The sequence below is a fragment of the Aspergillus nidulans genome, chromosome VIII, assembly GCF_000011425.1.
Source record: "Aspergillus nidulans FGSC A4 chromosome VIII".
Lineage (NCBI taxonomy): Eukaryota > Fungi > Ascomycota > Eurotiomycetes > Eurotiales > Aspergillaceae > Aspergillus > Aspergillus nidulans.
Genome location: NC_066264.1, coordinates 422,798 through 443,633, shown reverse-complemented (window position 1 = coordinate 443,633; position 20,836 = coordinate 422,798). Strand labels below are relative to the sequence as shown.

The 20,836-nt window shown below is 50.3% G+C and overlaps 5 protein-coding genes across 5 annotated transcripts, besides 1 other annotated feature; 2 read left to right on the top strand and 3 right to left on the bottom strand.

Annotated features, from left to right (window-relative positions):
- Positions 1–20,836: part of a sequence feature (contig 1.172 1..523550(1)) that runs on past both edges of the window.
- ANIA_09373 (Zn(II)2Cys6 transcription factor) lies at positions 235–1,718 on the bottom strand (the record flags this gene model as incomplete). The annotated part of the gene is made up of 3 exons (XM_050613131.1): positions 235–1,167; positions 1,233–1,538; positions 1,611–1,718. 3 exons carry the CDS (start codon positions 1,716–1,718, stop codon positions 235–237), a joined length of 1,347 nt encoding a protein of 448 aa, XP_050468970.1.
- On the top strand, positions 4,094–5,971 carry ANIA_09372 (uncharacterized protein; the record flags this gene model as incomplete). Its single annotated transcript, XM_677549.1, has 1 exon — positions 4,094–5,971. One exon carries the CDS (start codon positions 4,094–4,096, stop codon positions 5,969–5,971), a length of 1,878 nt encoding a protein of 625 aa, XP_682641.1.
- On the top strand, positions 8,065–13,208 carry ANIA_09371 (uncharacterized protein; the record flags this gene model as incomplete). The annotated part of the gene is made up of 4 exons (XM_677548.1): positions 8,065–8,904; positions 9,049–9,631; positions 9,686–9,840; positions 9,894–13,208. 4 exons carry the CDS (start codon positions 8,065–8,067, stop codon positions 13,206–13,208), a joined length of 4,893 nt encoding a protein of 1,630 aa, XP_682640.1.
- On the bottom strand, positions 14,391–16,439 carry ANIA_09370 (MDR family MFS transporter; the record flags this gene model as incomplete). Its single annotated transcript, XM_677547.1, has 2 exons — positions 14,391–16,003; positions 16,226–16,439. 2 exons carry the CDS (start codon positions 16,437–16,439, stop codon positions 14,391–14,393), a joined length of 1,827 nt encoding a protein of 608 aa, XP_682639.1.
- On the bottom strand, positions 17,650–19,413 carry ANIA_09369 (uncharacterized protein; the record flags this gene model as incomplete). The annotated part of the gene is made up of 3 exons (XM_677546.2): positions 18,927–19,413; positions 18,378–18,862; positions 17,650–18,069 (listed from the first exon to the last, which is right to left on the bottom strand). The coding sequence occupies exons 1-3, from the start codon at positions 19,384–19,386 to the stop codon at positions 17,650–17,652; spliced, it is 1,365 nt and encodes a 454-aa protein (XP_682638.2). The 5' UTR covers positions 19,387–19,413.

The following is a 20,836-nucleotide window of genomic DNA, read 5'->3' as shown; positions in this document are numbered from 1 at the left end:
GTGCTGGTGTATCGAAGACGCGAGTGTGGTATGAGCGGTATAAGGGCGGGTTCTTTACCTGAGCAATGAGATGAAGTGAGGGAAATTCCGGCGAGTAGCCGTACTATGACGATGTTGATAGATATATCAGTACCGGATTGATAAGTGTCTAGCTCAGGTTCTGGTGTTTCAGATGATGTGGGAGATTGTTCATTTGTGTTCCTCTTTGTTTATGTCTTTTGGTTTGAAGATCTGCTATATGTTGTACATCTCCTTCATATCCAGCGGCAGCCGCCTCCCCAGCCACTCCGTAAACCCCTGCAGCTCATGCAACCACTGCGGGAACTGCCTTTTATGCTTTTCAACTTCAGGAAGCAAATCGAAGGCGATATAACTGACCAGGTCTCTCACTAAGTTCTTCATCTCCCTCGGCAACGCCGTATATATCTCCTCCGCCCACCGGTAGATCAGAAAATGCCCACCTGTGTTCGCAATCCCCCGCTGGTGCGAAAGCTCAAAGTACACCGGCCTCATGAACGTGTCGATGGTGATGTAGTGCATAAACAAAGCGCGCGAGATGTGGTTATCTGGCTTCACAAATGCCATAAACTCGCTGTTGCTCATCTCCTTCCAGCTCATGTAAATGCCTGCCAAGGCGATGAACGCCTGTCTCTGTGAAAGAAGGAGAGCCTCATAAGCTGTCTTCAAGGTATGATAAAAGGAAACATGCGCCGGACTATCTAGATGCAATCTCAATGCTTCCAGGCTCTGCATACAAGCCCTCACCGTCAGCGCCTCCGTCACGGCCTGCATCTCGCCGGGAAGCCAGCTCGTGATCATTTCCAACATCTCCCCCTGAGACTTCAACTTGAAAATCATGCTTTCCCTGCTCTGCTCAAAGTACCAATCTGTAACTAGCCCGCATCCGCGCACCATGACCGCAAAATCGATCACCCCATCGGCCATATGGTGCGCCTGGAATGTGAGCGTATAGCACGTTGCCAGTGCGCCGTCCATTTCGAGGACCGTACAGGATTGTCCTTTGGAGAGGGTAGTACTCAACGCCTTTAGAGCTTTTCCGCGGTGTGCGATGGCTAGTTCGTGGTACTGCCGACCATGGCTGTTGGATGTTATGAGGGCGCAGTGCGAGGCGCCGAGGGAGAGGATGGAGTGGAGGAGAGGGGGACACTGTATCAACGAATAAATATCTACTGCCAAGACATACGGTCAAGAAAGATATGGAATGAGCATACATCGTGTGCAAACGCAGGGATGGTTGATATCCAGGTTCCCTCGTCCCCAAAGGGGAGATGCGGCCGCGCGTCAACGAGGAAATGGTGCCAGAAGCGGAGATCGTCGCCTGAGAAGGAAGTTGCTTTAATACGGGCGCTCAAGAGGGATGCAGATGGCGATGAGGATCGTTCAGCGTTGAGTGATACTGAGGTTGATGTTCGGTGATTTTGTACCACGGCGTAGGGCTCAGTTCTGGGAGGGGGTGGGTAGACGCATTCTAGCTCTTTGAATATACAGTTCCCACACGCGGGTTTTGCTTCTGAGCACTGTCACGGGAGGTAACTGATAAGCATGATGTTCGCATCATTTGAAGATGCTGCGTCTTCATCGAACCATACCTTGATCCTCCGATTCTTACAGTTGTAGCAGCCCCTGCGGGACTTGGTATGCGGTCTTTTCAATCTGTTCGTCTGGGTCTGTGCCTCCGGTGGGGAAACATTTAGCATTAGGGCGTTGTATGGTCGCGAGGGCATTGCAGGAAGCAGTCTCTGGCTCAAGTTGAAAACAGGAGACGAAGAATGGAGCGGTAATGGACCAAAAAGGAGAAAAAGCTCGGCCAGATATCCTGCATTTACTCGACCTGCATGGCTTAGAGTCTCGCCAGGTTGGGACCGAGAGAGTACCGAAGAGATTTGAAGAAAGATCAGGAGTCACAGCCCGAGCTGGCTGCTTAAGATCTGGATCGAGACCCTGAAGGCAGCACCTTTTCCCTGAATACGAGCCTCGCCTGCTGGGCCACCAATCCGGGCCACAGCCAAGACATATGTCAGACAGAGCCTCTGCTAGTATTGGTCAATATTCTTTCTTCCGAGCTCTAAGAATAGCTTCGTCATTGAGTAGTTTGATGTTTTTCAGTATGCGGCAGCCAAAAGAGAAGTGATGTCATGGAGAGGATCTATAAGCAAGAGGAGGAGCAGTCACAGTTCTTCTACTAAAGAATCAATGCTAGAGGGTCTAAATTGATAAGAAATTAAGCAATTAACTTAAAAATTGCACGTACTGAGCATGTCCATCGATATTTTTCGACATATTACATGGAGACGACTCGGCGAATCGAACCCCGGCAGCTCCCCGTCAAGTTGAATCCGCCATAACTTTATCAAGAGAAGTATTTCTTCTAGGAAAAATAAAAATCAATTAGATATTTAACTTGCTTTGGATAAGAGAAATTACTACTAATCAAAATACTTATTTGATTTTGATGTAGTATTCATAGTTTATAAAAATCCTGCTATTGTTTGTCCAATTAAGTTGTCCAATCTGTAACGGGCGTAGGCAGTATTATTTTCAACTGGCTGTCCTGTATAAACGAGTATTACAAGCTTAGAGAAAGAAACAAAAGATAGAAGCGCAGATATCTCTCCTCCCTTTATCGACCTTTCTGACTTCCCGGACCTGTATGCCGACGGATCCCTTTTCCAAAGTTATGAGGATGGATCTCCTTTCCTAAGCTTCGAGGCCGCAATTTCCGAAGCTGTACACTGATGTTGCAGAAACCTTATTTAGAACCAGGTTGAGGGCATGGCCGACAACCAAGATCCAGGCCATAGCCTGTGACACAATCTGTTCTTCAAGCGATTCTCATTGACGTATCTCAATTTTTTTTAGTCAGTCATATTCTTGTCGTACTTCATCCATCGTGGTTTTGTATCGGTGATGCCGTCAAACTCGTCTGTCAATTGAAGACGAAAGCACTTTAAATGGACGAGTAGACACGCCTCTATTGTCTGGTAGAGCCTGTCTATCCTTCTTGAAAAGACCTCCCAAGGTCCAGTCCCTGCTGATACGTGAAAAGGGCGCCTTGAACTGCCTTATCTTAGTCTGAAACTCGAATCAAGTGTTCTGGGACTGCTGACTGCATTGTCACCTGCTATTTGAAGGACACAATGCAGCCGGAACATGATTAACCTGATTGTGAGCATAGCGAAGAACACAAAAACCGTCTTGTCGGGTTCATCAAGGTCTTGCAAGCATCATGCTGGACTGACTTCAAAGGACTGCAGAGAAGAAACCCTATGGAGCAGATGTACAGATGTTAACCTTGTAGTACACTGGAGGGTCCAGACACTGACCAATCGGAAATAGAGCCCCAAAAATGCAATAATGTGCGCATCTACAAACTTTTCCTGTAGTGGCAGAAAGAGCAAGGAACCTTAAGACATCTTAGGCTCGCTGACCTATCTCGCATAATCTTTTCACAGAATCCACTAAAGACCCATTGCATCCTGGAGCTTCCTACCAGAGGGAATGCGATAAGTCTGCCCTCACAGATATGCCAAATACTGCGAGTTATGATGGCTATCACAGCACATAATTCGATACCAGAGTTTAGTATGGTATCAAGCACAAATGCAGGAAGAATGCCTGAATGGCTGGGACAGGTTAAGGGGCACATGTACCCAGAGTAATTACATACTGAAAGCAAGAAATAAGGAAAACCCGAAATAAGTTAGACCAGCGGGGAATCTAGCAAGCCCTCATTGTTAGCCATTAGTGTGAGGAACAAGAATAGCCCTAAACAGAACATTGGTGGTGACTCTAGCAGAGGCAGGTAAAAACTGTTATTGCCACCCCTACGCGCCGCTCGTGATAATACGATGCTTATCATCTAAGCCTGTATAGTATAAGATTTCCCAGTCCTATTTGCAGCGTGATTGCTTGGCTGCACCTTTAATCACGAGTATTAGCGATGGCGCAAGATGACACCATCACCCCCGCACGTTCATCAGCCTTGAACTACTAAGACTTCAATTTCATGCCCGCTCTTTATGCCTCATCATACTCACCTCAGCGCCAAATTATCAATTATAGTGCCTACAGTATGCCCTCACTCGCGCAATCCGCCGCGCTCTCGGCATTGGCGGACCTGAAGCTGCCAAAGGACGTCCATGTCTCCCCCGACGGTTCGAAAGTCGTCTATGCGCTCGAGCGATTCTCGGAAAAGAACAGGAGGTCTCTTTCATCGCTTTGGATCGCAGATGTTGGTATAGATCACTCTGCGCGTCAGATTACGTCAGGGCTATTCAGGGATGAGAAGCCGAGGTGGTCGCCCGACGGGCGGTTCATTGCCTTCTTGTCAGATAGGGGCGGAGAGACGGGTGTGATCTATATGTTAGGCATTGGAGGGTTTGAAGAGGCGTATCCTCTTACTGAAGGTAAAGACGCGAGGCGGGTGCAAGACTTCGAGTGGAGTGTCGATGGCAGATATATCGCGTTCCTCAGTAGAGAAGGGGGTGACGATGAGAAAGAAGTCGACGCAGACGAGCCATTAGTATTTGGAGAAGACGAAGAAAACAGCAATCAGCGTCTTCGCATCGTCGATGTCGAGCGACGACGCCTTCGAGTTTTGACGCCTGCAGACCAGAATGTGGCTCTCTTCTCATGGAGCCCAAGCCCTAACACGACGGAACTCGCATATACCGTCGCCGACCCATCTGCGCTGCACTCTAGCAGCAGCCAAATCGATCTTGTCTCGGTTGAAACCGGCTCAAGAAGGAGATTCATCAGCACGAACAGCCCCATCACCTCGTTGGTGTGGACGCAGCGAGATCGCCTTCACTTCATCGCTCGCCCAGCACCACCATATACACAGCCTTCCGTCTACGAAGCTCGCATCAAGTCAAAGCAGTACGGGAGTTACTTTGGATGGACTGGAGAAGCTATTTCGTTACACCGAGCACGACATTCAGCCATCGCCCGCGTGAGAAATCCCACCCACGAGTCCGCGCACGCATTAGGGGTCCAGAGCACGGCCTGGCCATTCTCGAGGTTCTTCAACTCCGAATATGAGATCACCTCCTTCGACGCGTACCGTCATCCCGAATCAGATGATTTCACCCTCGTTCTCGCGCGGAGTAGTCCGCAAGTCGCAAACGAGGTGTGGTCTGTCATCATCAAAGATGGCAGAAGCCGGAGCCTCGTGAAACTCTCATCCCACAATTCGGCCTTTGACGGGTTCCGCTCGAAGCGTATCTCAGCCACTGGCCCAGACGGCTGGGAGTGTGATGGATGGCTCTTTACGCCCAAGCCAGTAACTTTCACCCGCCGTCTGCCGCCAACGGTTGTCCTATTGCAGAGCCATTCAACGCTGCCGTCCTTCTCAATAGGCTCTCACCTCGACGTCGCATATCTAACATCCGCTGGATACGCAGTGTTGTGCCCTAATATACGTCCAAGTGGTAGTGGCGGAGGTGGAGGCGGAATAAATGAGCGCTACGCGGACGTCCTGATGATTCTAAAGAAAGCCGTCTCAGAGAATCTCGTGGACGAGTCCCGGGTTACGATTAGCGGATGGTCGGATGGCGGCTTTCTATCTTCTCTTGCAGTCATACGCAACGAGTTCGATTTTCGCGCTGTTGTCTGCGGTGGAGGAGTCCCTGACTGGAGTCTTGTAGATGCAAATAGCAACCCGCTGTGGCCCAGACTTGATGCAGAGGATAAGGATGACGGGTATGTCTCTGGGGAAGATCAATCCAAGGGCGGAATCGAGAAGAGCACGCCTCTGCTTCTCCTGCACGGTCGCGAGGATGATCAGGTTCCCGTATCCGGGCCGCTGGCGTTCTGGCGGCAGCGACAGCGATGGAATGGACCGGTACAGATGGTGCTATATCCCAAAGAGAAACATGTTATCCGGGACCGGAAACACTTGCTTGATCTCTGGACAAGAGTACTGGGGTTCTATGAGAAACAGTTGGCTTAGTATGATGGAGGTGCTAGTTCAAAGTTGTGCCCCTTTTTCTTTTCGTCTTTTTTTTAGTCTTCTTTTTTTTCTTCTTTCTTCCTTGGTTTCTTTTCTATTCCCCCCCCCCCCCAACCCCTTCCAAGTAGTTGAACTGGCATTTCTCTGAGTATTCATGTTCTTAAAACGTGGACGATCCGGGGTGAGCAGAACGGAGTATACCAATCAATAAATTCTGCATATGCAGCCATTTATCTGGAACAGTGGGGTTTACTCAATAAGGCTGTATAGGATACCTCAATGCTGGCGCTGATCATTTTCTCACTAGTACTGAACTTTGATGGACAGGAGGCTCTTCCATCCAATGGACAACATGCAACACAAGGCCCAAGTCATGATTCTATGATACACTACCGGGACATTATGATGATATTGTATATGCCGTATATGACTTTGCGCCCCCAAATTATCTACCCATGATGGAGGCAGAAAACTCTGTTGGTAAAGATCTACCTTGGTAAATCGGGTCCAGTAGGTCTATATACTCCGATGTGGCCTACGCCAGATTGTCGAAGAGCAGCCCAATTGGCGAAAAACAAGGGTTGGGGAAGGAATCTGGGAAGGATCCTCATGCATTAGAGTTGACACTCAAATCGTCGTTGGTAGAAAGTAGAAGATCAATTAGGATCGAAAATAATTGTCAGGGCGCACTGCCCTCTGGTATCGCTTGCCCCTAGGGATCGGGCTCGCTGTCATCATTTAGTAAACTAGATATAGATAGGCAGTCGGCCATCCAATAATGACAATTGTCTGTCTTTTTCCCCAATGAACGGATTATTCAATAGGCTCTAGCGCGGGGCTAGTAACTTTACCAATACCGCTAGCGTAACGGGGGGCTCCTCTCGTGCTTGAATCATGCCTTTCGCGGGGTATATTATGCCTGTCTCCCAGTGATCTCCCAACAGAGTCCCAATACACAGACATTACCTGAACCCAAGGCATGAGCTGGTCGACAGAAAACACCTAGCATTAATTACGCTCCTCATCACGATCCCAACCTCTCTCATCGGTGTCTGGGCGATTATCAAGTGCTGGAGAAGACATTTCCGCCAAGCAAACAATAGGAGCAGAACAGAGGTTCTTCCGATGGCCCTGAATGCGATCCGCCTGCACCACTTCCTGAATCGGCCCGCACTGAGCCCTAACTCCTTACACTCTTCAGAATATAGTCTACTACCGTCCTTTCATGTCGTTCGTAGGTCACATCACAAGTTTATCGTTGCTTTTTCTATGCTAATAGCCGTTTACTTAGGCTATGAGAGTCTTGAAATCCGTCGCCCGATCTTCGAACCATAGGAGCAACGCGAGTCCATTTATGTGCTGAGCAAGATTTTCGAATGCTCGTGTACATAGAATACCGTGACTCTAACCCGGCATGAGACCACGACGTTCAGCTAGGAGAACTATTCAAATTCGAAGGGAAGGGATATTCTTTTGATGCGTTGATAGTCCCAACGGCCCCCTCAAGCTTCTTCGGCTACTTAGCTTATTGTTGTAGCCAGTTCTGCACGCAGTGCCTACTCTCATTGCTACCTCTGGGCATTATTGCCCTTGGGTTTCAGTAGACAGGAAAATTTCTATTCCACACGAGGTATACTGTCGCGTGCCCGTACTGGTGACATTGGTAGAAGGACGATTTTTGGAGGAGGTTGTAACCGTGAAAGCGCTGGATATCCCGCTATTTTGACATACTTCTCAATTCCTCCTGTTTTGTACGGCATTGTGGATGCCCTTTTCCTGAAATATGGGGTCTTTTCTTAGTGGCGCCTTTCGAACAGCCTAGCCCTCACACTTATTGGTCGGACCCTTGCGCTAACCTGTAGAGGGCCTGAAAGTGCCATTTCTAAGGTCACATCGGGTGTCTTCCGCTGTGGTAACCGAGGAGGCTAACATTTGGAGGGTAGTGACTCAGTGCTCATTGCTGCACCGCCACGTTCTATGCAGGAATTACTTAAACCACGTGGTTCCCAAGGAAGAAGCCCAGGTCACCATCATCGGATCTACTGACGATCTACTCACGATCTACTCACGATTCACTGACAACACTAAACAACATGATCCCCGAGGCTCTGCAGCCCAGGGCCCTTCTGGCTCCTCCGCGCGACCTCGCCTCACACTTCCGCACTCTTATAGCCGCAGATTCATCAATGGAAAACCTTACGTTCATCGACAGGTGCGTCCTCGATCAGATCCATACAGAGGCAATTCCCTCTTCCGTATACGAAGTCTGGCTGTCGTTGGCGTGCCGGTACACTCCGCTATTTACCGTCGCCGCACTCACAAAGCCATCGCGCGGAGTTCGCCTTGCAGCTAGACATTGTGCCCGCCGTCTTTTCCTGAGCAGTCACTGGAAAGAGCGAGGATGGGACTTCCTCGGCGGTGCGCAAGGAATCAAAGGCATCCTGGATATTTTGCCCTTGAAGGAAGCGCGACTCCTGCTCAAGATCATTTTTGGGCGCTGCCAGGCGATTCCCGACGGAAAGGTGGTGTCAGTGTGCGTTGAGGAGTTCCTCGATCTTGTTGAGGCTACAGATCCTTGGTTGTCGAGGTCGCTGTTGCCCCATGTGTCCCACTTGTACGCGTACTGTAGCGCTGAAAGAGTCGAAGATATGCTTCGGTCTCAGTCGCCAAAGTGTCCGGAGCTCCTCAAATATACGTCCCGCTTCCATACTCCACTTCTACGGCGAATAGCCATTGGGAAAGTAGACATGCCCGAGGAAGTGCGGCGCAAGACCCTCCAGCAGTGTCAAACCGCATTGCTGAATTCTAAAGAACCATATGACCCCATCTATTATCAGGACGTGCAGCTCACCCTTAACCTGTCTCCGGGACTACTGTTTGGCATGGACCTCTTGACGGCCCTGGAAAGAGAGCCGGAAATTCTCAGAAGCCATGTACTTGAGCGGTTAGTGGAGGCAACAGCGAGACAGGGGATCCGAGATAAACTGCCGTTTGGATCACTTTTGCGGATCTTGAATCAAGGATTTGCTGTTCTCCAAGCTAGGGCAATGAGGCACCTCAGTACAACCTCTGGCTAGCTTTCGCGCGCTCTTTCACGGGATATCGTTCAGTTTTGGTCGATCTCACGCTTTGGAGGAGTGAAAGGTACCCACGAGGGCCTGGTAGCACAGTGCCAGAAGAGGCGGCGGTTGAAAGACTTGTCAGCATACCAGATCGAACTGGAAGACTGTTTGATTAAGAGGGTGCTGCAAGTGCAGGATGAGAGCTTCCAGAATCAGGGTAAGAATCGTCGACAATTCTCTGAAACCCTCAACAGCCTTATTCGTCTCGTAAACATCAGAGGAAGGAAGGCGTTCCTTCAATTACTTTGCCGACATTGCCCAACCATGGACTTTGACCTCACAACCTGGCCGCCGTCCCAGAGAGAGCAAGAACTCATGCCTTGCTGGGACTTGGATGTCTTGGATAGGCTACGACCTGACGACTCCGAGTCCCTCTTTGGCCGGTCACTCCATATTTATCACTGCGAAGAGTTTCTTCCAAGTTTTGACAGCAGAAATCCAGAGTTGAAAATGCCATCCTGGGAGGCACAGTGTCTACTCTGGGCAAGTTGGGAGTCAGCTAGTCCTGAACGAAACGGGTTCCCTATAACCCTCAAAGGTAAGCAGGATCTTGCCCTCCTTGCGGCTCCTCCCATTTACTGAGAGGATTTAGCCCTGGGCGACATGAAGCAGAAATCGGTACGTGCGCGCGAGCCCGCAGAGCGCCTGCGTTGGGCAATATCGGCTGTCAAACTGGCAGCAAGAACGAGCTCCATTGATATCTTTGCCGAGATAGTTGAATGGACTAGTAGATACATACGGGACGCAGTGAGTCAATCTTATGCATCTTCGGCTCACTTCTGACTAACCCGTGGGCACAGCTTGTATTTCCTGACTTGATGTACGAGATCATCGACCGCTGCCCTTTGATGCTCTCCTGCAGAGCTGCTACACAAGGAGAGGCATCTGTGCCCAGGTCAGACCTGGAACGAGAAGCGCAGACTGGGCATAAAATTATGGAAGGTCTCCTCAAAACATGTTTGCTTCTACTGCGTGAACCATGGGCGCGGTCTTCAGTATCGAGAATTACAGGACGGATCTGCAACATGTTTTCTGCCATTGTTAGTCGCAGAATGGAATCGGTAAGAGACCTGGCCCGGGGTGAGTCATTCACTGAGTGTGAACTGGCTGAAATACTCCTCGACCCGATAATCCCGGTCCTGATGGAGTACGAACGACAAGGCAACATAAAGGGTCAGACAGATGTCAGATGGAGTGGTCCAACCGGTTTGCTCTTATCGCCTTGCCTGTTTCCTAGAGCGCCTACACTTCTGGAACTGTCATTCATGGACCGACTCGCAAAAGCACGAGACGAGTTTTGGCAGCAACACCGGTCTCAACATGATCCAGACGTGGTTAAGCTCAGCCCCGGTTTGCCGCGTGGGCTAGCGATTCAACATCTAGTTTACACTTCGGACTGGCTTTATCAGGTAATGAAACACCCAGATCACGCGCCATTTCTTTCGTCCAGAGCCAACGAGGTGCTTTTTGGAGCGGCCGACACCGTTATGCATGCCATGGAAGATAAAGAAGCGCATGTTGATGGATTTGTAGACTGTCTCGGGTTCATCGTCCGTGCTCTCCTTGCGAATGATAATCCTGCAGATAGAAACCGCGATGTTCTGCGTGTGTGGGAGCATTATTCTGAGATTTTGAAGCCATATCCAGACTATCTTGGTCTTTTTCAAGACTGGCTGGCCGCTGGGATTCGGCATCGGGAGCATATAGGCGAGGCCCTCGATACTATTCAGCCACCTGGTCCTTGTTTGGCGGTCACGCCCAGGATATCCGCGGTTCCCTCAGCATCAGAAATAGACATGATCGAATGGGATCCCCAGGATGGCGATTATCCTCCTTCGAAGAAGCCGTTCAAGGACATGAAAGAGACTCTAGACAAAATACCTTGCACGGTTCTCAACTGCCGCATGGAAAGGGGCATACCCTCACAATTCCCCTACGTGTATGCCAGAAAGCCTCCAGCTCAACCAACGCCTGAATATCTCTCGATTTGGTCGCCTGCTTCCGATTCACAAGCAAAAGCTAGTCAAGGCTCTTCACACTGCATACAAGAATCTGTCGTCTTAGCAGCCCTCTTGTTTTTAGACACTCATACCAAAGATCGGGGGATCCTGCGAGCAAGATTTCCTGACGTCGACTGTCCGCGGTATCCCCCCATACGTCTAGCAGAGAGTTTCATTGCATCTCAGACCAGGGACAAGCTCGAAAAAGCGTTAAGCCCGCCGATAGACGCTTTGAGAAGGTCTGCTAGGCGAGTCCCTTCACAGATCTTGCGAAATCTTATCCTGTCATTCTTGGATACGTTGGAAGCTGAACCCAATTCTCCGACGTACTCAGCCCTCCTGTTCAGCACATTCGATCTGATCGAGATCCTGCTCTCCACCGATGAGCCGCAGCTCGCCGTTGATATTATGATTCGAGTGTGGAAAGATTTTCCGGGAGAGTCTTCCTTCCACCGAAAAATAAGCCTTGTCAAGCTTGGGCGTGTCCTTTTTCCCGAGCAGGGACGTAAATTGATGTCGCAATTCGCTGGATACGTTTGCGATGCGCTACAGGCGCAACAGGGCCAGAACCAGCAGCAGCCCAAAGAGAAGAAAGGTTTCATAAAGGTGACGACGGCGAAAATGCTTGCGCAGGCTTTGGCTGAGGCAGACTTTCTTTCCCAAGCAGGCAGGATGGAAATACTGCGGAAAATGTTCAGTTCGGCTCGTCACGTTGACATCCGCAGGGAAATCGTTAATGCGCTCTTGAATCTTGTCGGCAGCTGCGAGAATCCTGAGCCATACAAGGTCTTTGCATCGATCGTTGCCTCAGTCGCAGGCCCAAATGAGCGCGCTGCCACCACCGAAGTCGAATGGGAGATGGCGGAAAACCCTGAACGAGGGGGCCCGCTACCCTATGTCGCACCACTCACTGAGCGTCCGGTTTTGAACTCGGCGTTTTCCGCTGCCTTTTGGAGTATCCCGGAGAAGTTACGGCCAGAATACGTAGAGAATGTACTGCTGCCTCTGTTGCAGGAATCCTCACGTCAGCACACGAGATGGATAGCTGCGATGGCCGCTAGACTGGGACTCTCGCTTTCGGACCTAAACATCACGGAGGACGATATTGGACCTTTCATTCCAGATCTCACAAATAAGATTCTTTGGCGATGGGCAGAGTATCTCCCAGAGTCATTTCTACAACAGTTCCACCGTCCCTGGGCGTTGAGCTACCTCCACTACGAATCCTTCGCTCGCATTGACAGCGCGCTCGCAGTAACGGCCGAAGCGCCTCTCAAGGATAGTAACGTTCGAGATCACTGGGAAAATTTCTTTGCATCCTTGTGCGGTCGTCCTGCCCTCTACAGCCTAGAGAAGCTCCTTTCCCCATTCGTCAACGGGGTCTCAAAAGCACCGAATGGGTTGAACACTGCGCTGATTCTTGAAGAGTTTGAGTTCTGCGCCGAGCTTGTTATTCGAAATCCAGTCAAGTACAACCGGTTTTTTAAGAAGTACATTCTGCACCCGGAATATACACTAGAACCATTCCGAGCTCTCAGGGAGAGCCGCCTTAAATCCGTTTCTGACGTTAAGGATTCTGCGGATAAGGCGCGGATCTACCACGATCTGACAGACGCTATGGCTCGACTCATCAGTGTTTGTGAGACCGTTCGCAGGGAAGGCTGGTCAGCAGCGGCCTATCCAGTGACACTCCCCTCCCAGTTCGAATACCATGTCCTACTACTCCCTTCTCCTATCTACAACCCATCTGCCTCAGAAACTCACTCTGCAGCGGAGATATTCACATCTGCACTCGTTGACCTGATCATCAAGTACTCCGCCGATCCGACCTTGCTGCTGAAGCTCGACTCGTTCCAGTCGGTCCTGCGGGAGATTCCTTCCGCAGACCTGAAGGCTTGCATGCTACGTCTTGGATGCGTATGGCGCGAGCTCGAGAAACATGATCCCATCGTTATATGTATCCGGGTAAAGCTGGCGCTCTCATTACTGGATATCATGCGCTCCGACAAGGGCTTCTTCAAGCGGGACGTGGATATACTGGGGATGATAGAGGAGTGGAAGAAGAGTGACGTTGAGTTTGTACGGCAGATCGGCTGGGAAGTTGAACTATTATGAACCTGCTTATTTCCAAGCATATTTCAAGTGTCAGATGCCGGACTAGTCTAAATAGCTTGCTATTTGCTGTACAGTTTGAAAGACCGCTGCACATTGAATTAAATGTCTGCTGCGAAGTACAGCCCTAATCGCGGCTGCCAACCTGCTAACAATGGGCCTTTCGCACTTTTATATTGAAAATAGGTTCTAGTCCTCCTTGGCAATTTGTTATAGTCTTTTGAGACAGATGCTAACGACTGAAGTGTTCTCAGAGTCTCAAAGGTATATATGCGATACCACAGTCGTAAGGACAAGGTGATTTGGCGAATTATCCACTGGCAGAGGTCCATGTCTGCGTTGAGGGCACATATTTCTGTACCCCTAGTTATGACTCTGCTGCCAGCAGATAGAACCTCCCAGACATTCCTCAGAGACCCCGTTCACTGGAGGACCCAATCAAAAGAGAAGATTATCAGTTATTATAGCGAGACGCCACAGGTCATGGAAATTGACCTCCATCACACATTAAGTAGAACAGTGGCAACGAATAATAAACCCGGTGCGGCAGATACAGAACGAAGATGACAGTACGACTAACAGTCAGGTGGCGAGACCGGTAGCGGCCACGCAGAAAGTAGTATGGTAGTGCGAGGAGCCAGGCAGGCAAAGGCTGTGCAGGCAAGAGAATGTTGGCTGCAGTGATACTTGAGTCTCGATGAAGATAACTAGCCCCAGCTCGGTGATAGTGGAGAGGATTATCATTTTTTTTGACTCTATCAAGTGTATATACGCAAATCCAGTGTCATGGCCACGGTATCATTGCCACCACCGCAGTCTAGGGAGACGAACTTCAATCCGTCCAACATCTGTGTCTAGTCAGCATTGTCTATGCTTTCGAGACGACGACGAGAGTAACACACGCATGATATGACGATATGAAAGTAACCCTGCTTCAGCCAGGGGCTGCTCCGATTGATGCCCCATATGCTATAGTGGCTCAGACGTCGGAAGGCAGTCAGGGCGTCTTGTAGAGTCTTCCGCTGGAATCCAGACTGACGTATGAGTGCGGCGGCGGCAACACTGAATGACGGCTCTATTAATGGCTAGCCAACGTCTAATGGAGGTAATTCTATTAGTCTTTGGATTATAAACATGCATTCACAGCGACCGTTCCTTGCGTTCCCAGTCACAGCCTACCGGCAGCTACGAGTCTTCTTCGCCATACTCCCTTTCCACGGATTTCTCTCTATTCTCAACCTCATCTGTTCTCCGACCCCAGAAATAACTCTTCATGGTATAAAGCACACTGATACAAAGTCCTAAACCACCCAGCCCAATCGCAAAATACAGTGCTGAGCGGTACCCTTTCAACCGCTCTTCGGGTGAGTCACCATGCACAATCTGGCTCTCGATCGTACCGGCGAATCCAAGGCTGAGAGAAATACTGTAGTTGACAATCGTTGTGACCAGGCTCGCCGCAAGACCCTGGTGCTCGCGCGCAACGGCGTTGCTGAGCATCAACGTGGCAGCGGGGAAGGACATGTCCATGCCCCAGGGGATGATAATAAGGGAAACAAACGTAAGAGCCCAGTACGTTTGGTGCACCGGTGCAATGGTGATGAGGATCGTTCCGAGGGTAAATGCGGTTAACGACATGCACATAATCAATGGTGGGCGAATGCGGGACATGAGAAACCCCGTCGCAAAGGAGGCGAGAAGCCCTGAAATACCAGGCGGGATGAACTGTGCTGAGGCAAGGAGGGGCGTTGCGCCGCGGGAGTCGAGGAGGAAGCGCCAGGAGTAGTAAATCCAGGTACCGAAACAGCCCCAGCCTGTTGCGACGCAGCCGAGTACGAAGGAAACGTCTGTGGAGAAGGCGTGGAAAGGGATTAGTGGGTGCTTTGCGTACTTGAATTCGACAACAAAGAAGGCAGCTATGAAGAGGGCGCCCAGGATGAGCAGGATGATCACGTAGGGCTCGGCCCATGAGACGGCAGGCGCTTGGTTCCATGCGATGTTGACGAGAACTAGACCGGTGATGCCGGTGAACGCGCCGGGAATGTCGAGCGCAACGAAAAGGTTATCTGTCGGTTTGGAGTGGTGGATCGGCGTGATGACGAGGTAGCCGATTCCGGCGCATACGACAGAGACGATGCACATAGACCAGTATGTCCAGGGCCACCAGGCCAGCTGGGAAAAGAGCGCGGCAAATACACCGCCAATAATTGCACCGTTTGGAGCCGTCGCGCCAAACAGCGCAAACAGCATATCCTTCTTCTTCCCCGGCGCATATGTCGCGCCGAGAATAGCCAGCCCATTGGGCAGGAGCATCGCGGGGCCTAGGCCCTGCAGAACACGCGATATAATAAACAGGATATAGTTCGAGTACACGCTAATGCCCGCGACAAGCGACCAGAGAGCCAACCAAAGGAATCCGATGATATACATCCGGTGGTACCCGAAGAGATCCCCGCATCGACCAAAGACAAGAATAAACGTGCCGACTGTCAGGGAGTATCCGGCCAGGAACCAGGCCAGTCCGCCCTGCTCACTGAGCCCAAAGTCCCCGCCGACGATATCCAGGGGCGACAGGCAGACACCGACATTCGCCTGCGTGATGAACTGCGACATGCATACTATAATAACGAAGACGATTTCGCGCGGCCGAGAGAATGTATCCGCGATGGACTGGTTGGTCTTGGTGCGCGAGAGCCCGTTGCCGTGCTCGTTCTTCTCCTGCTCGTCCATGGCGGCTATTATGCCAGTCCTGGCTTCAGCCTTCAGCCTAGGTTGCTTGCTGGACAGGCAGTTTGCAACTGAAAAGGGGCAAGATGAGGAATTTTGCAGGATCCACCAACGACGATAAGATAAAAGTATGACGTCTCCCGTTTGATTTTAAATAGGTTAAGCTTGTCGTCTGGACCTCTCGGAATACTGAATCCGAGTGAAGCACGTCAACCTTCAGTCACAGGATGTCACAAGATATTGCGCCGATTATGAATCACCATCACTGTCTTCTGGAACTTCCTGAAACCAACCAATCGAGTCCGTGTTCTCTTCTAGAATTTTGAAGAACCAAAAGAAAGTGAAGAAAGTGATCTTCGAATAGTTAGGGTTGATCCGTATTTCCGACGCCCCACCCGGCTGTTTGAAGAAATCGTAAATTCCGAGGTGCTGAGGGGTATATCCGGGGCCCTTCATCCGTATATCCGACTCTCGAATCTCGCGGTATATCGTTTGGCCCGGGAACATTGAGCTCGCCTTAATAATATACCAGTAAGAGTGGATTCTGAACAGATAAATGACTTCCCTGAACCCTTTCTGAAATTTCTCGATCAATTCGTTGCGGGTTGCCAGACCATAGCAAAGGCATTTATAGTTCGTATCTAGTTTCGTATTTGTGTTCGTATTGTGTATCGGGAGGTATTGGGCGGAGTTTCACCTGTTCATTGCATGCAGCCATAGTTCATCATCAAGGTTACACTCTGGCTCGCATGATGACTCGATAACCATGTGGCTAAGGTCTGGCATATCATTTGTATTCCCTTCTCCGCCTTCCTCGTCACACGACACTTGGGTGATAAGTTGCTTTCCGCAATCGTAAGACAACCAGGGAAGCAAGTAATCGCCTTCGGCGTTCAATCTCCGTTCTCACAGGAATATCAAACATAAGGCAGGGGCGGAATCTCGGAGTGTCCATCTCCGCCTCTTTTGGTAAGAACCTAAGACGAAGAACAGACCGTGATCTTCAATCAACAATGCCGTCTGAGTATGTATTATCTCTGAATAACCTGCTCGGGCTCGACTGGCAGCAAAATCAACTGGCAGCAAAGTAAGAAAGGGAATCACGTCTCATCGCGTAATGGAAGCCAAGGATCCAAAATACGGTCCTTCTTGGGTTGAAGGTTAAGAGCTGTCAGAATCTCTACGTAAGCGCTTGTCAGGACAGCCTTCCCCGGTCGATAGCAGCGCTAGCATTCCGTCTAGCGCCATACCTGAATCACAGAGGGACGGTGATGTTTTTCATGGTAACTACCAGGAGTAGGTAGCTTGTATTCATTGAGATGTGATCCGGGCTAGGTAGGATGGACATTTGAATCCTTCTTCCTTCCGACTCAGTTGAGACGAAAGAGAGATGTCGCCTGGACGTTATTCGAACCCCAATAGTCATCCAAGATTTGCCACATTTGTAACTAGATGTCGACTATTGTGCCAGGTATAAGTGTTGATCCCACGCGAAGGGACACAGTGTGGTGATGGCGAGCGGATTGATGACAAACGGGTGTCGTTTGGCAGAGACAGTGAGTCTGCGATGAGAGGCAGTTAGAGGAGGCGTTTCTCTGAGGTTTCAGGATCTCGTTGATGATACGAGGGAGCGTTGAGGCAGCACCTGGGTGAAAGAGCAATCACCACTTGTGACCGCAGTTCATCCATGACAGACAAGCCAAATTTCAGTATCGACTCAAATTGCATCGTCCCGCGCCTCTAAGCAAGCATCCGCCATTTTATCGATCGCATCTTCCCTATGTTCCTGCGTAATCCACCCTCTGTCCACCAGCCTCGCCAAGGCATCCCCTACCCAGTTCTGGCAATTCCAATCGAGATCATCCCGCCCGTTTCGAATTGGCGTTCGTTCGACCGTCTGACATATTGAGTCCTCGCCGATCTTTGTCGGAATATCCGTAACTGGCACGACTTTGGCGAGAATCCCGACATTCGCGGGGTCGATGCCGGCGCCTCGGGCGTGCGCGAAGCGGAAGAGGCCCGGGCACCCGATGACATGCATGATGCTCCGGCTAGACGAGGCGAACTGGAAGTAGAGCGCTGTGTGGCGGTACTCGGAGTAGTCTAGGGGGTCTCCTTTGTAAACTAGGATAAAGAGCTTTTGGGGCATGCTTAATAACGGAATTGGGATATTGGTGGAGGTCTTGGTGAGAACTGCGGGGAGATTTTAAAAGATCTGATGGCGATCGGCGGGGCGTTCCTGACGCCTCTGGCATGATGTCATTGCCTCTCTAAGAATGGATAGCTCAGTAGTTAAAACTAGTAGGGATCCAATATTTTGTATTCACATGTAATCTACTTCCTATTAACCAATCCCTCTTCATCAAACTCGTACCGCGGTTCCCGATCCTATCTTGTCAGTTCTATCTTTTCCATCATCCTGTAGTCATTAGATGGGGACCTTACCCAGTACTTTTTGAAGCCGACTCCCTCACAAACCTCATCGTATCCCAGGATCATCGGTGGGGGTGCATCCTCCAGCATACTTCTCTTCAGTCCCTCCAGCGCGTCCTTAATGGCCTTCAGTTTCGCAGCGACTAGCGTCCACGGATACGCGACCGCCGCAAACCCCAAGCTAGCCAGCTCCTTAGCAGAAAGATTCTCCGTCATCCCTCCTTCAATGATATTTGCAAGCATCGGCATCTGTAGTTCCTGGACGCAGCGCTTCATTGCGTCGCGATCAGGTAATGCCTCTACAAACACTGCATCTGCGCCAATCCCTTTAAACTCTTTCGCTCGAGCTAGGGCCTCGTCCCATCCATGAATCAATGCGTCTGTGCGAGCGAGAATAAATATATCTCGACCCTCGTTGCGCGCGTCGCAGGCTGCCTGGATCCGAGCGTATGCTTCGCCGCGAGATACAACGGATTTGCCTTTGGTGTGGCCGCAGCCTTTTCACAAGATCAGTATTAGGCCTGGTCGAAATCATCAGTGGAACTGTGACAGGGGACGTACGTTTCGGCCAGGTCTGGTCCTCAATCATAACCCCCGCTGCGCCTGCTGCAGCGAAACTCTCCACCGTGCGCTTGACATTCATTGCACTTCCGTACCCTGTATCACCATCGACCATGATCGGTAGACTTGTTACGCGGACTGTCTCCTGAATCTTATCGCACATCTCCGCCATTGCGATGTAGCCTGTATCCGGGAGGCCATGTGTGCTGGAGACCGCGAACCCGGACAGGAAGAGCATTGGGAAGCCGGCTTCCTCGATTAGCCGCGACGAAAGACCATCGTAGCTACATGGAAAAGCGAGGATTTTGGATCTGTCGGCGTACGCTTCAAGCATGAGCGATCGAAGACGCGAGGCTTGAAGCGAGGGGATGGCCCCGCGGCTGTTGGGGGGTGATTGTGACGTCATTTCTGAGTGTGAGGTGAAAGAGAAAGGGTAGGGAGATCTCGTCGTGGCTGTCATTGTAGAAAAATATTGCAGTGATTTCGGTTCTTGTAATTGCGTGAGGACATGAAGGATGAGGAGAGTTCACGCGGGGTCGCGGTGTCGCTGGGATTTCTGTCTGTAGTCTGCAGGCGGGGAGGCAAGCTGGAGCGCTCATTTGGTAAGAACAGGATCAACAGTCGATCTCTCAGGGCAGTCGACGTCAAAACTTGCCTCTTTCACCTCTCCTCCTAGTCCAAAGATTTTGACTAAGTTCAGCCCACCGTCTTACACTGTTCTCGATATCATGGGATGTACACGAAATTTGATATCGAATAACACGGACTCTGGACCAGGAAAATGCTTCGGGCGATGATGCTGGCAGGCTATCTTCAATTGTGTTGCACCATTCCATAGTGAGTGTGGCTCTCCCTCTTACCCACGTGGTCATTGGAGGTACTGCCTTCGACTATTGCGAATACAATCTAGTGATTACTTCTCTTTGTGGCTAAATAGGAGACAGATGCCTTTCACGGTTACAACAAATACGAAACAAGAACCTGATACCATCAAAAAGAATCGGCACCTCTCTTGGGGCTATAGGTAGGCGGACTGGGAACCCGTCGACCTGCCTGACACGGTCAGCGGCATACAATTCATGAGGAAGGGCCCAAATTGAAGACTTCGCAGCCTTTGAAGAATCTCAGTTGGTGATTTATTATAGTCACAAGGCCCGAATCTAGGAATCGATCGAATGCCGTCCCGATGCGAGTTGCTGGGAAGAGATCTGAGCAGGAACTCTGATATTCAGTTCCAACGCGATTACACATTGCTGTTGTGGGACCAGTTTAGGCGATCTTTGGACGCTATGCCGTTAACCTCTCACGCTGCCTATTGTCTAGGGCAGGCTTTTTGAGGGTTCACGTCCGCTGCGAATATCTAGAAACTGGGCTATGCCTCCTTGTATGCTTTCAATCAGCCAAGCTTGACGTGCTGCATTAACTCCATACTATAATTCTTAGCAAGATACGGTAGATACTCAGAATCCAAGCACTGTTCCTGTCCATCACTCCTTTGCACGAAGCAGTCTCGTTCTAGTGAAGTTCATATCAGACCTGACCTGACGTGGCCTCCGTGACCCCGTCACTTGGGGTTTTCTGGAAGTGGTCAAGCTAAATGCTGATTTCACCACAGGGGCAGCATGTAAAACGCGTCAACAGTATTAATATTCATTATTTTCTCCTCTAATAACATACCTACGCGATGTTGAGATAAAGAAGTTTATTCAACATCATCCGCCCCGTCAAAAACCGCAACCCCAGTTCTTCGTTCCCAAGTACCTCCCTCCAGATCTCCAACCCTGATTGTGAAATAGTCAGTTCAGCGTCTCCATTTGAGGTATAAGTTGCTGTGGACCCATCGACAGTGACCTCTCCCAGTGCATTCTCGGTCCATTCGACGGAGAATGACGGCTCAACGAACACTCTCG